Source organism: Moschus berezovskii, chromosome 8 (genome assembly GCF_049115385.1).
Source record: "Moschus berezovskii isolate FMDL1 chromosome 8, NW_MosBer_1.0, whole genome shotgun sequence".
NCBI classification, from domain to species: domain Eukaryota; kingdom Metazoa; phylum Chordata; class Mammalia; order Artiodactyla; family Moschidae; genus Moschus; species Moschus berezovskii.
In genome coordinates this window covers 85,759,306-85,773,321 of record NC_142467.1, presented here as the reverse complement: position 1 = coordinate 85,773,321, position 14,016 = coordinate 85,759,306, and the positions used below count along the sequence as shown (strand labels likewise).

At 39.3% G+C, this 14,016-nt stretch overlaps 1 protein-coding gene across 1 annotated transcript; it reads right to left on the bottom strand.

Annotated features, from left to right (window-relative positions):
- Positions 1 to 2,045: 2,045 nt before the first annotated feature.
- On the bottom strand, positions 2,046 to 11,530 carry PHAX (phosphorylated adaptor for RNA export). The gene is made up of 5 exons (XM_055430743.1): positions 11,371 to 11,530; positions 9,186 to 9,799; positions 7,212 to 7,332; positions 5,792 to 5,875; positions 2,046 to 2,354 (listed from the first exon to the last, which is right to left on the bottom strand). Exons 1-5 carry the CDS (start codon positions 11,464 to 11,466, stop codon positions 2,085 to 2,087), a joined length of 1,185 nt encoding a protein of 394 aa, XP_055286718.1. The 5' UTR covers positions 11,467 to 11,530; the 3' UTR covers positions 2,046 to 2,084.
- Positions 11,531 to 14,016: the final 2,486 nt, after the last annotated feature.

Below are 14,016 nucleotides of genomic sequence, written 5' to 3'. Positions count from 1 at the left end.
GAAACTGCAATACTTTGGCCACCTCATGCGATGAGTTGACTCACTGGAAAAGACTCTGATGCTGGGAAAGGTTGGGGGCGAGAGGAGAAGGGAACGACCGAGAATGAGATGGCTGGATGGCATCACTGACTCTGTGGACATGAGTTTGAGTGAACTCCGGGAGTTGGGTGATGGACAGGGAGGCCTGGTGTGCTGTGATTCATGGGGTCGCGGAGAGTCAGACACGACTGAGCGACTGAACTGAACTGAGTGTAAATCAAACTTGCCTTAACCCAAACCAATCCAACCCGTTTTATCTCCTAGGTTCTGAGTTGAATCACAGAGTATTTTAGGTAAAAAAACTCATTCTAATAAAGGTTATGAGTGAGCATGAGCACCTAAATTACTAAGCCAGAGACACAGAGGGTATTACTGTTCATCCTACTAGCCAGCAAGCAGAAGAATGTTAGGCTGAGCAGGAAGAATGACTGTAATGTATGCTGGGATGGTGACAGTATTAAGGGAATACATTTCTGGCAAGAGTTTGGAGAGACATTCCTAGATCTGGATAATTAGAAAGGTTATGTTAATAAACAAAACTTTACACCTTAAAAACTGAAGCACTGGTTTCTATACACATTAGGATGTAATACAATCCAGAAATCTGTGTAGTTTGCAAATGTTAAGAAAATAATGAAAACAAGCTAGGAAGCGGGGTGGGGGGGAATGAGCAATCCACTAAAGATGAAGCAGCCTGAGACATTAATATCCTTCAAAAACTGTAACTTTCACTAGAAAAATTAGCAGTATCTACAAGGATACATGACATTTAGATTTCTGAGTGTTATCTTACCTAATATACCAGACCTTTAAAAATCACCTCACATAAAGTAATCCCAGGAACTGTAGTGATCATTTTACAATATATAAAAATACTGAACCACCATGCTGTACACCTGAAACTAATGTAATGCTGTAAGTCAATTATACTTCAATTAGGAAAAAATTCTTCAAATAAATAAATAAAAGGTTAAAAAAAACTTTAGGGAAAATATTTAAATACTTACCTATTTAAAACGCTTCTTTCCTTGGTTATGGCAATTTTATGAAAGAAAATTTGAGATTAAAAAATCACTTGAAACTCACTGATTTCCAGAATTCCAATTTTATTTCTGCATTCTTTATGAATAAAATGTAACCAATAACCATTTTCCTCTTCCTTCCCTGCTTAGATCCAACTTCAATGATTATGTGAAAGACTTCAAGTACATTACTGCAAAGAATAGATAATAACTGCTTCCTACATATTTTTGCTTACTCTGTAAACTGTAGTCAACTCTTGGGACACCTTAAGTAAACTACCTTTATTTTCTTAAATAAAAATGAATAATTTTAAACATCATGCAGAAGAAACATTTTTAATACCTAACTTCCTTAACATAAGGTAAAACTGTCTTAGGCAGGCCACCACTGGGAATTTTTTAAATGTCATTGTAATTATGCATGTATGGATTATGTTCAGTATTTAAATATATGACCAAAGTAACTAATAAGTCAAAAACAAAGCTAAAGTTACAAACCGATACTTCTTTAAAAAGCTTCTGATGTTTATTTACTTCGGAACACATAAGTGGGATGAGCCACTAGTATAAACCTATTTTTAGTTTCTATCATTAAAAGCCTAAGAGTTTTTAAAACACAGAAAAACTAAATTTGAATGCATTTGTAATAGTTTAACAATTTATTTCTTAATGGAATCTTTTAATGGAATGTTTTGAAACCAATCATAGTTCACTGAAAAGATAAATCAGAAAAACTTTTGAACGGCATGTTATAATGACCTGGACAAAACTGATGATCAACTAGTAATAATTAGCACATGCAACAGATTAAGAAATTAAATCTTCCACTGTATACCTTTAAATATTTTGTCAGACATGAGAAAGTTTTAAATGTTCTTATCACATTCATCTCCCACATATTCAATTTTATTTGAAACAAGGTAACAGTTCTCTCCAGATTTTTGTGTTTATCAGTGCAAAGTAAAATAATCTCAGTAGAAAGGGTTTATTGTTATCTTAGAAAGGTTTATTCCTCAAAATGTACTAAAACATGTCCAAATCGTGAGAATGATCAACCTCAATGGCTTCCTCCGCATCCAGCTTTGTTTCTCCATGTCCTTCCTGTGATTCATCAAGAGAGGCCAGGGCCTCATTAGTGTCACTTGCGAAAGTCTCTCGTGATGTGTCATCATCTTCCTGAAAATTTAAGTTTTTAATGGCTTGTTTCATCTTTTTCCCCATCACCTGCATTCTTCTCTTTCTAGCAGCTTTTTTATTTTCATATTCCTTTTGATTTTCAAGGTAGAAAATGTCCTACAATAAAGGAACAACTTTAGTAAACAAGAACTACTATTTATTAAAACTACCATATCCTTAAACCCTATTATGCTTCCTTCACAACAGTGTGAAAATTCACAATTTTTTCAAGTGTCTACTTACCTTTAAGTGGAGCATAGTAGCAGTATTTTCATTTTATATGAAAACACATCCAAACATCTTGATAAAAACAATTCTAACTAGTACAATGCCTGGCAATACTAAATTAAATTATGAAGTTCCCCCTTTCCCTCCAAATACAGCAAACCTTATTAAAGAGGAAATGTCATTCCCATGGGTTATATATTGAAATAAAACAAACCAGGGAATGGCCTAAAGAAATGTCTTTTTATCATATTGTTAACGTGTTACAACAAATGCAGACAATAGATAATCTGAGAGAAATTTTTCTTCTCCCATACACAAGTTAAGAACCTAGTGCATACTACTTTAAGAGGGAGATCGTTATAGCTGGACTTTAAAAAAATATAGCAAATTAACCTCTAACTATTCCTACTCTTTTTATCTTCACAAACTTTGTATTCTCTAGAAGAAAAATTATAAGGTCACATACTAAAATAAAATCAAATGAGGCAAGGTTGAAAACAAGCCCACTCAGTTCAGTTCTGGCTTCCAAATTCTATAGACTGTGATTGTTAATAAGAGTGACTAAAGAGTGACAATACGAGTGACTAAAAGAAAAATTTGAACATTATTTGAATGAAATATGAAATTACCTGCAATAAAATTATATCTACCTTCTGATTTTTCTTTCTAGTAACAAAAGTAGTCAATCCATATACAACAGAAAATTTGGAAAAAACAGAATACAAAAACATCTTAAAAGCCAAAACATTTCTAACCCCTCACAACAGACCAAAGCACTGGTAACATTTTGGTGTTTTAACTACCAATCTATTGTCCCATGATTCTTTTTCTTTAAAAATCTGTACTCTGCCTATCAGCTATTATTTTATTTTCTAATTTTCTTAGAATTGCTTCACAAAAATAGAAGCTACACAAAAGTTGTTTTAATAATGTCCTTACAAGTCAACATTCCCTATTATTGGATACTATTAAAAAAGTTTATTATAATGCAATGTTTCTGACAGTTTAAGATAAAAATCTACAAACATTAAATTCCCTTCTCAACAATGAGAAGAACTGAATTTCAAAGACAGGTGATTCGGTGAAAGCAACATGGGTGTGAAGGCAGAGTCCTGTGTGATCTCAGACCTATCCTTTTCTTGCTTTCATCCGCAGAGCAGGGTGACACCCAATGACAGGTGTCAAGAGTTAAGTCCTGTAAATATTGGCCTTAGAGTCAGGCTCAAGGTGAATAAATGTTCTTTTCTTCTCTCCTGCTTCTGGAAATTGTTTGTCCAGATTTAGTTACCAAGAAAAAGCTTTTTTAGATATCATTTTATTTAACTCTTTTATAGTAATATTAAACAGGCAGGGCACATATTAAAGTCCTCACTTTATAGATGACAAAATCAAGGCTGGGGGAGACAGTAAGCGATCTACTCACAGCTACAATCGCTAAATGGCAAAATTAAGATTAAAACCTAGACTTTGAATCTTAGAGAATCCTTTTCATCACATCATACTATGTCTTTCTAAAGAGTGACACTTTGCTATCAAATAAAACCTGAGAAGAATGTTCCTTCTAAGTATACACTTCTGGCCAGGGGTAATATTAGGGGAGGAGGGAGAACATTAAGGTATTAATATAAGTTCTGTTCTATCACTCAAAAGTTGTGTTCCCAAGGAAATCCACTTCGTTACAAGTTCATGTTATCAGAATAACTGTCCAATGAGGGATAAAAGCACTTCAGGAATACAGATTCCAAACGTGCAACAATGGGAACATTTCTTGTAGGAATTTCAATAACATATTAAAAAAAAAATGACCAAAAATGAATAGTGAGGGGAAAAAAAAATGAACAGATGCAAAATATTCTCACACGGAGCATCAGCTCAAGAGAAAAGGCTTTTAATTTTGTGTCACCATCAGCCTTCTATTAAAAACAGTTAAAGCACATTCCTACAACCTTTATCGCCCACTGGTATAATAAAGAGAATACAAAATTTCTCAAATACTGCAGCTGTGATGCACAAGTACCACCTCCTTCCTATGTAAGAAGCCAGTTTTTTATTTTGATCAGATGTGCTAAACGCCAAGTCATGTTCCTTAATTAACAAATTAAAAGATACCAAATTCTGAGCTATGAAAAACCCACAGTTTTAAGTTTCTCCAAATGACATTCCAGTAATACAAAAATGATTAAGAAAACTAAAGTGCCCAGCTTCCTGTTTATCAGAAATACAGGATAGAGAAACAAACGAAACAAACGCATGTGCAGAAAATCACCAGAATGCGGTACACTCTGTTAGAGAGCAATCTTGGACTCATCAAAAGGTCTACATCATAGAGGAAAAGGTAGGATTAAAAAGACCAAAAGAGATACAGCAAAGAGGATGTGGAAATCTATTAGATAGGATCCTGGTTTGGGGAGGAAAAAAGCTAGAAAATACATTCTTGGGACAATTCATTAAACCAGAATAAGTTCTACATAGATAATGGGATGATGCTATGAAATCATCATCTTTATTTCTCTTAGGTGTGGTAATGGAGGATATTGTCCTTACTATTGTGAGATTCTTGTTGAAATAATTAGGGCTCAATGTCATGAAGTTTGCTTCTTATTTCTCAGTGGTACAGAAGAAAAAAGTCAAAATATTAACTACCCCTAAAACTAGGTAAAGGATATACTGGTAGACATGCTCTTATTTTTTCATCTATTCTGCACATTTGAAATTTTTCATTAATAAAAAGTTATAGAGGGAATTCCCTGGTGGTCCAGTGGTTAGGACTCCATGCTTCCAGTGTAGAGGGCCTAGGTCTGATCCCTGGTCAAGTAACTAAGATCCCGAAAGCCAAGTTATGTGTGTGTTAGTTGCTCAGTCATGTCTGACTCTTTGTGACTGCATGGACTATAGCCCGCCAGGCTACTCTGTCCATGGGATTCTCCAGGCAAGAATACTGCCATTCCCCTCTCCAGGGGATCTTCCCGACCAGGGGACTGAACCCAAGTTTCCCACATTGCAGGGCAGATTCTTTACTGTCTAAGCCACTAGGGAAGCCTTAAGATTCTGAAAGCCAAGTTATAGGAGAGTAGAAAAAAATAATTACATGCTAAGACACCAGGAAAAATTTCCATAAAAGGAATCATGATCTTGGCTCTGAAAGGGGAGAAAAAGAGGAGGCAGAGCTTTATAAGAGGTTCAAGTTTTACTTGAAAAGAGCAACTAAAAAAATCAGTCAATGTAAGGCAGAGCAGGTAATAGAGATCAATAGAAAATGAAGCTAGAGGCTGAGTGGCAGTCAAATTATGATTGATCTTAAAAGTCAAGGACATTATCATTTTTACCTTAAGTTGTTCCTCACTGATACTAGGAGTGTTTTTCAGGAGATTCAGGAAAACTCCACCTGGTGTTCTTCTTCGACTACCATTCTACAAAAAGGAACAGAAAAATTATCCTGTGTAGACTCTTACCATGAATGGTCAGAGCAACTTTCAGAGACATTCCTAAGGAGCTATTAAGATTTACTATGCCACTCCGTTAAACTGCAATGTCCTTCTTGCCTCTCCAGACTTCCCATTTGCTCTATTTTTTTTCTCACAGCAGGTATCACTTTCTAGCATACTTGGAAGATACTACATTTACTCTTTAGACCACTTCCTTCCCACCCCCTATGACAACATAAGCTTCCTGTGTCTAAAACAGTGCCTTAAACTACGACACAGACAGGGGATGCCATTACACTCACGATCATTACAGTTTGCTGTTAACTTCTATAATCTGTGTTCACAGGCTGTTTCCTCACCCAGTGCTATCACTTCTAACTAGTTACTTTTCTCTCCATTTCCACAGCTTAATACTGATAGAGTCTCTTGTGATGTTATTACTCAAATTCATGAGAAACAAATAAGAAGGAAACCATTCGACCCTCATCCTCACCCTGTGGTGAAAGCTCAATTAAATGAGATCTGCAAGACCACTCATTCTACGGCATAAACTGCTACTGATTGTGATCTGGCCCCAGCAAGAGAACTGCTCTATCCGTCATTCTGGGACAGTAAGATGCTTTTTAACCATTGTTTTTTTTTTTTTCCCTTCCTCAACCCCAGAAGCCTCTTTAGACATTTTGTTTCCTATTCACCCCTACCTCCCATGAAATTTTAATACTCACAGATACACTTTATCTGTGCTTTATACATAACAGTATTTTTTTTTTGCCCCCCAAGAACCAGTTTCCAAGAATGTATGAATTAAATGAACCAAAAATAACACTTCTCTTCACCACTACTAACTGAGTTCTGGGCACTGTGATAAGCCCTATATATGCATTATCTTATTTAATCCTTACATTAGAGGATTAATCTCATTTTATAGCCGAGACTGAGGCCTCCAAAGTCAAATAATTTAGCCAAATGTCATATCTAGTATGCTGCACATCCAAAATTCAAAACAAGAAACCCCAAACTCCAAAACCCATACTCACTATATTTGAGCTTCCAGGTCCTTTGCCCTGACATTTTTCTTAAAATTTCAGCCCCTACCCTTAATGAAGCCTGTTAAGAGATTTGTTGTTGACCACACACTAACAAGCTACAATTTAGATATATTTTTAATAAGAAAAGTACTAATTGTAAAAACTGACCATACTGAATGTTTAAATTCAATTTTCATTATTAATGAAGATTTTAAAAAGTCTGAAACACACTGGTTATAATCCATAAATAAGAGAACCAACAATCAGAAACAAGGACATTTTATTAGTCTTACCATTATAAAAAGGCCACCATTTTGTTCAACTTCAGCAGTTTCCATCAGAAGTTCAATTGCCTTTTTGTTCCCAATTATTCTCACTACTCGGGCTATCAAATCTTTCTTTGGTTCCTGCAACCTGATAAGGAACAAATGAAGTAATATCAACCTCTTTCTTCATTGCATAAAGTTGAGGAAATCTACCTTAGTCTCCAATTTAGTACCCAGATAGAATTAACATCCCATTCTAGTAACATCTGCTTTCCGAAATCGTCAATATTTAACCTTGGAATCACTGACATGGAAACATTCTTATCTTGGGTCACCCAAGCAGACAGTAATGTCAAGATTCCATCTCAAGTTACATACTGGCCTCTTCACTTTGCCTTATGGGATTACAGCAAATTTCAAAAGAAACACGCACACACAGCATGACAAATGCAAGTCTAAAAGCAAACATATTTCTAAAATTTTCTAAAATTTAGCTCTCCTAACTTAAGATGTCTAGGAGCTTTAAAATGGATTGGACTTTTCCCTCATGGGTTCCCTGTCTCAGAACAGAAGATATGGCTAATATTTACCAGAGGCTTATTATGAGATAAGCACAATCCTAAGAACTATATATGCACTATATTTCAGTTAATTCTCTCAGCAATCTTACAAAGCAGATATAATTATTTTTACCACAGACAGGTAAAAATACAGGAAGCCTAAGTAAGTAGCACACCTAACATGAGAGACCATAGTCTGCTGAGATGAAGGAGGATTAATATTACATAAGTCTTACCAGTTCCCTAGCAAGCTCTGGTTTCTTTTGTTTTTCCTCTATTGTGGAAAAAGCACTAGACTAGGAATAAAGGGACTAGACTTCAGTTCCAGGTCTGACACATCAGTAAGCAAACCATACAACTACTAGGCCTCAATTTCCTATTTGTAAAGTGAAGGTATTGGTTTACAAAATCTCTAGGTTTCTTTCCAGCACTCAAATTCCAAACCACCTCAGTACTTAAAAAATCTAATACTACTATTGACAGGCTTGCCTGGAAAGTAAATACTTGCTTTCCTACTAGTTATATTACCTTTGAACCAAACACATTTTCAAACTTGTGACACTGTTCACTAGTGATTTAGAGCTAATAAAATGTAAACAAAATTTCAACTTTAAAAATTTCATGTAAAAAATACATGAAATGTAAATTCACCATACCTCAAACAACTCTATCTATCCAAAGTAAATGAAAATATGTGTCCAAAGATGTGTACATGGAAGTTCATAACAGAATTATTCATAATTGCCAGAAAGTGTAATAGCCAATACAAATGTGTGTGTGTGTGTAAATATATAAGCTGTTGACTGCTACGACATGGACGAATTTTGAAAACACTGCACTATGTGAAAATAGCCAGGCACAAGTGACTACATATTGTGATTCTATTAACACGAAATTTCCAAAAAATGCAAATTGACAGCAACAGAATGATTAGCAGTTACCTGGGAATGGGAATAGGAACTCACTTTAAATGGGCATATGGTATGAGGGATCTTATTGGGTGATGGAAATGTTTTAAAAGTGCTTTATGGTTGTACAACCGATAAATTTACCAAAAAAAGTCAACACTTAAAGAGGACAAATTTTATTACATGTATAATAAGCCTCAATAAAGTTGTAAAAACAAGCCACAAATGCTTGAAAACACTCCAAGAAACCCACATGATTTAAAAGGATCTGTTTTTATCTGAGGAGTTCTACAGCCCTCAGTAGAAAGAGTTGCTCAAAAGTTCACAAAAATCTACAAAATTATTCTATCAGGTCTGCCCAAATTTAAGAATAGCCAACCATATTCATATAACCACATAAGCTCAGTTCTTGCCTTGCACTTAAAAATCTCAAAAAGGAACACCACCATCAATGTATTTGGAATCTATGGTATTTCTTATAAATGGAAGATAATTGGTCAAGTGTTCACTTGTAGAAATATTTAAATGCTCACCTGAAAGAAATTTCATCAGCCACCCTCTCTTGAGAATCATCCTCTGTGATCTCGTATCGGCCTTTATAGTTCATTTCCAGTCTGTCTCCTACTCTGTCTTTGACAGGTCGCTTCCTTTTGAGATGACCTTGCCCATTTTCCTCCTCCTTTGGTCCCATTTTTTTGCCACCATGCATATATTCTTCTAGCTCTTTGTCTAATTCTTTTGTATGTTCTTGAGATTCTCTTTTAAGTTTCTTAGCAAGTAAATAATTGTAGGTCTCAGATTGTCGGCTTCTGTCAATAGTGCCCTCCATTCCCAAGATACCAAGTTCAGTGGCCACTGCATCTTGGTTCTGTTCTTGCAGCACAGCACCCCATATGTTGTTAACCTTCTTCCTTCCAGCTATAGGTGGTTTCTGGCTGCTCTGGTCAAACTGAAAAGGCTCTGGTTTGGGAGGGGTGTTAAAACATTTCTGTCGCTTGCGTTTCCAGAGAGAGCTATCATCATCTGAATCTGAAAAACTCTCTTCACTTGAATCCACACTTTTAACAGTCCGATAATGTGATACCGGGGCACACACTGTTGCAGTACTCTGGAAGGGCCGCACTGCACAGTCCCCACCTAGTGCTTTCTGCAAGTGAAGGAAAATTACATCAATTCCACAAAAGGCATTACCCCACACACCCTGTGCTATTAAAAAAAAATTATTTAGGGATTCAGCTGAACCATTTTAAAGCAGCAGTGATCTTTGAAGATCTCTGAAACCAATTCAGTGCCTGAATTTCTAAAAGTTTACATAGAACTTCCTTTTATTTTCTTTGACCACTTGCAGGATCCCTGAGAGTGTTAGCCTGTGTCACTCCGGGATCCTGAAAGTGGCCAAAAAAAAAAAAGAGAGAGAAAAATCCATGTAAGGGACTGAATTGGTTTCAGAGATCTTCCGAAGATTACTCCCTAACCAGGAATCGAATCTGGGCCCCCCACGGTGAATGTGGCCAATATTAACCACTAGACCACCAGGGAAGTCCCTGAAATTTCCATTTTTAAAGCCACAAATTCTTATTTCTATATAGCTAATGCAGCACTCAGTGCTAAAACAGCTTTCCAAAAAATTACCAAAGCTCTTAATTCTCACCTTCAGAAGATTTTCAATCTTTTCAGTTGTCAGAACGTTTGAAAATGACATTTTCAACAATTGGTACAGGCAGTTAGAACTTGTTTTCCTCTTTCCCAAAGGCGCCTGTCATGCATTTGAATATATCAACTGCCTTTATAAGGTTTTGGGACTATGTTCCTTTTAGACTAGAGTGTAGTGCAAGCATCACTGACAAATTACTTGTAAAGCCGCAGAGTCCATGGCATTAAGTTTACTAAGAGTCAATCTATGCAAAACTGAAAAAGATTGAAAAACAAAATATCTTGGTACCGATTTCCCAAGATGCTTCTATGCAAAAGGAATCACCTTTGCTTTCTCAACTAAACATCAAAGTATTTGTTGAGCTCCTAATCCGTGCTAGAAATGGGGGAGGGGTATTTTAAAGCTAGAGGGTAAGTCCTCGTATCTGGAAACAATGACGGCACTAACACTTGTCAGCCACCATTTAGGCTCCACCGCATCCTTACAGCCACCCCATCACTGTGGTTCTATTATTCCCACTCTAAAGATGGGGCACTAGGCTAAATACCTTGTCACCGATCACACAGTGGCGGCTCTGGAATTCGAACGCGGGCAGCGTGGCACTACAGCCTTCTCAAAACAGCTTGCTACTTAGTAGGGCGGCCAAGACACAAGCGCCTATTTAGAAACCTGGGAAGCTAACATGAAACCCGGTGGCACATGATGGCACGACGAAGCTAGGATCCGTGGAAAAACAGGCCCCTGAGCAAGAGGTGAACTTCATTCCCGGCCCGCTCTCCCCTCCTCAGGGCGCGAATGAGCGCCACGGGCTGCCTGTGGGCCGACGTCCCCACGTCCGACACGTTCGGGGAAACCTGCCCTTCGGGGAGCACCTCGCGACGCCGGGGTGGGGGCTCCGGGGGCCTTAGGAAACAAGGAGAGGAGCGCGGGAGGCGGGAGAGAGACGCCCGCACGCCCGCCGCGGGGACGCCGCCCGCCGCGCGCTCCCCGCCTCGCAGCGAAGGGCCCGGCCAGGCGCGGACGGCCCGAGGGCTCCCCGCCGCCCGCCCGCCCCGCGCGCTCACCGGCAGCGGCAGCGGCCTGTCGCTGGGTGCCACCGTCATGTCGGAATCCGAGTCGGAGAGCTGCCCATCTTCCATGTCGCCGGGCTCCTGCGCCATCTTCGCCGGCGCGGCGCGGCGGGCCGGGAGGGCACTTCCGGCGGGGCGGCGGGCGGCGGGCGCTCGGGCGCCCCCGCGAGGGGCCGCTCTCGCCCGCTCCCGCCCGGAGTCGCGACGCGCCGAGGCTGCGTCGTCACTGCACACCGCTCACTTGTGCGGCCTCAACACCCCGGCGCCTTTTCTTCTGACCTGCTCTCGTCAAACCTAAAGATGTGCACGCGTGGCAGCCGTGAGGGAGCCCTCCCTCGGCCTCACAGTCCTCTCCTGGATGCTCCAGGCAGGCCTTTCGGCTTCCATTGCTCCTCTGTGACCCACTCTGCAAGTAGCTTCCTGGGGAGCCTTCCAGACGGAACGACGCCGCCGCCCGGCTCAGGCCTTAGCAGAGCCGGCAGAGCTGCAAGTGTGTGCTTCAGGCCGGGGTCCCTCTCCTGCTCTCCAGCCACGCTCGCGCCTCTCACGCTGTTCCTCAAGCACCCTTGGTCCTTTCCCCGCCCAAGGGCGCTGCAGTTACTGTTCCTCGGCCTGCAGACCCTCCGGTACCCCACACCCCGTTCTTCCAGAGGTCATGCTCTCACATGATTCAGAATTCTGATTAAACGCGCCCTTTCCACAAAGGTCTTCTTTAAGCACTCTCACTGAAACAGGGTCCTTTCTTTACAGGCACTCTCGCACCCTTTTTATTCCTTCATGGCTTCAATAGTCATATGCCTATTTGTTTTATTTTTTTGTCTGAATTCCCCACCAAAATGTCTATTTTATTCACTTTTTGCTACCTGTGCCCGGTCCAGTGATTTCTTGTATGTAAACATGGTGAAGAAATATTAATTGAATTTTTTTCGGCATAAAGGGGATCTTATTGTTTGTACCTTTTACTAGTCTGTAATCTCCTTTCAAAAAGAAACAATATAGCTGTTTATCCAGGACACTTTTCTATACCAAAATATAAAGATCTAGCTCTCTTTTAATGACTTCCCAGTTTTTCCATTGCATGGAGGTAGCATCACTTATTTAGTTTCTGATGGTGTACATTTAAAGTGTAGCCAGTTTTGCAATGAACATGTCTTTTTACAAACTTGTTTTATTATTTCCTTAGTATAGACTGTATGGGAAAAAATGAATTTATATTTTTGAAATATGAATTTAGTACCTTTTTAGAACTTAGAAGTCACTTGGCCCGTTTTATTTTCGTAACTGAAGGGAGATTACATAGCTAAGCTATTGCAGACCTCTGCCTTGACTCCAGGTCTCCTAATAGACAGGTCTATTAGGTTGTCTCTTGTTTTTCCCATTCTGTTGTTTTCCTCTATTTCTTTGCATTGATCGCTGAGGAAGGCTTTCTTATCTCTCCTTGCAACAGAATGGGAAAAACAAGAGATCTTTTCAAGAAAATTAGAGATATCAAGGGAACATTTCATGCAAAGATGGGCTCGATAAAGGACAGAAATGGTATGGACCTAACAGAAGCAGAAGATATTAAGAAGAGGTGGCAAGAATACACAGAAGAACTGTACAAAAAAGATCTTCACGACGAAGATAATCACGATGGCGTGATCACTCACCTGGAGCCAGACATCTTGGAATGTGAAGTCAAGTGGGCCTTAGCATCATTATGAACAAAGCTAGTGGTGGTGATGGAATTCCAATTGAGCTATTTCAAATCGTGAAAGATGATGCTGTGAAAGTGCTGCACTCAATATGTCAGCAAATTTGGAAAACTCAGCAGTGGCCACAGGACTGGAAAAGGTCAGTCTTCATTCCAATCCCAAAGAAAGGGAATGCCAAAGAATGCTCAAACTACCGCACAGTTGCACTCATCTCACACACTAGTAAAGTCATGCTCAAAATTCTCCAAACTACGCTTCAGCAATATGTGAATCGTGAACTTCCAGATGTTCAGGCAGGTTTTAGAAAAGCAGAGGCACCAGAGATCAAATTGCCAACATCCGCTGGATCATGGAGAAAGCAAGAGAGTTCCAGAAAAATATCTATTTCTGCTTCATTGACTATGCCAAAGCCTTTGACTGTGTGGATCACAATAAACTGTGGAAAATTCTGAAAGAGATGGGAATACCAGACCACCTGACCTGCCTCTTGAGAAACCTGTATGCAGGTCAGGAAGCAACAGTTAGAACTGGACATGGAACAATGGACTGGTTCCAAATAGGAAAAGGAGTACGTCAAGGTTGTATATTGTCACCCTGTTTATTTAACTTATATGCAGAGTACATCATGAGAAACACTGGGCTGGAAGAAGCACAAGCTGGAATCAAGATTGCTCGGAGAAATGTCAATAACCTCAGATATGCAGATGACACCACCCTTATGGCAGAAAGTGAAGAGGAACTCAAAAGCCTCTTGATGAAAGTGAAAGAGGAGAGTGAAAAGGTTGGCTTGAAGCTCAGCATTCAGAAAACGAAGATCATGGCATCTGGTCCCATCACTTCATAGGAAATAGGTGGGGAAACAGTGGAAACAGTGTTGGACTTTATTTTCTGGGGCTCCAAAATCACTGCGGATGCTGATTGCAGCCATGAGATTAAAAGACGCTTA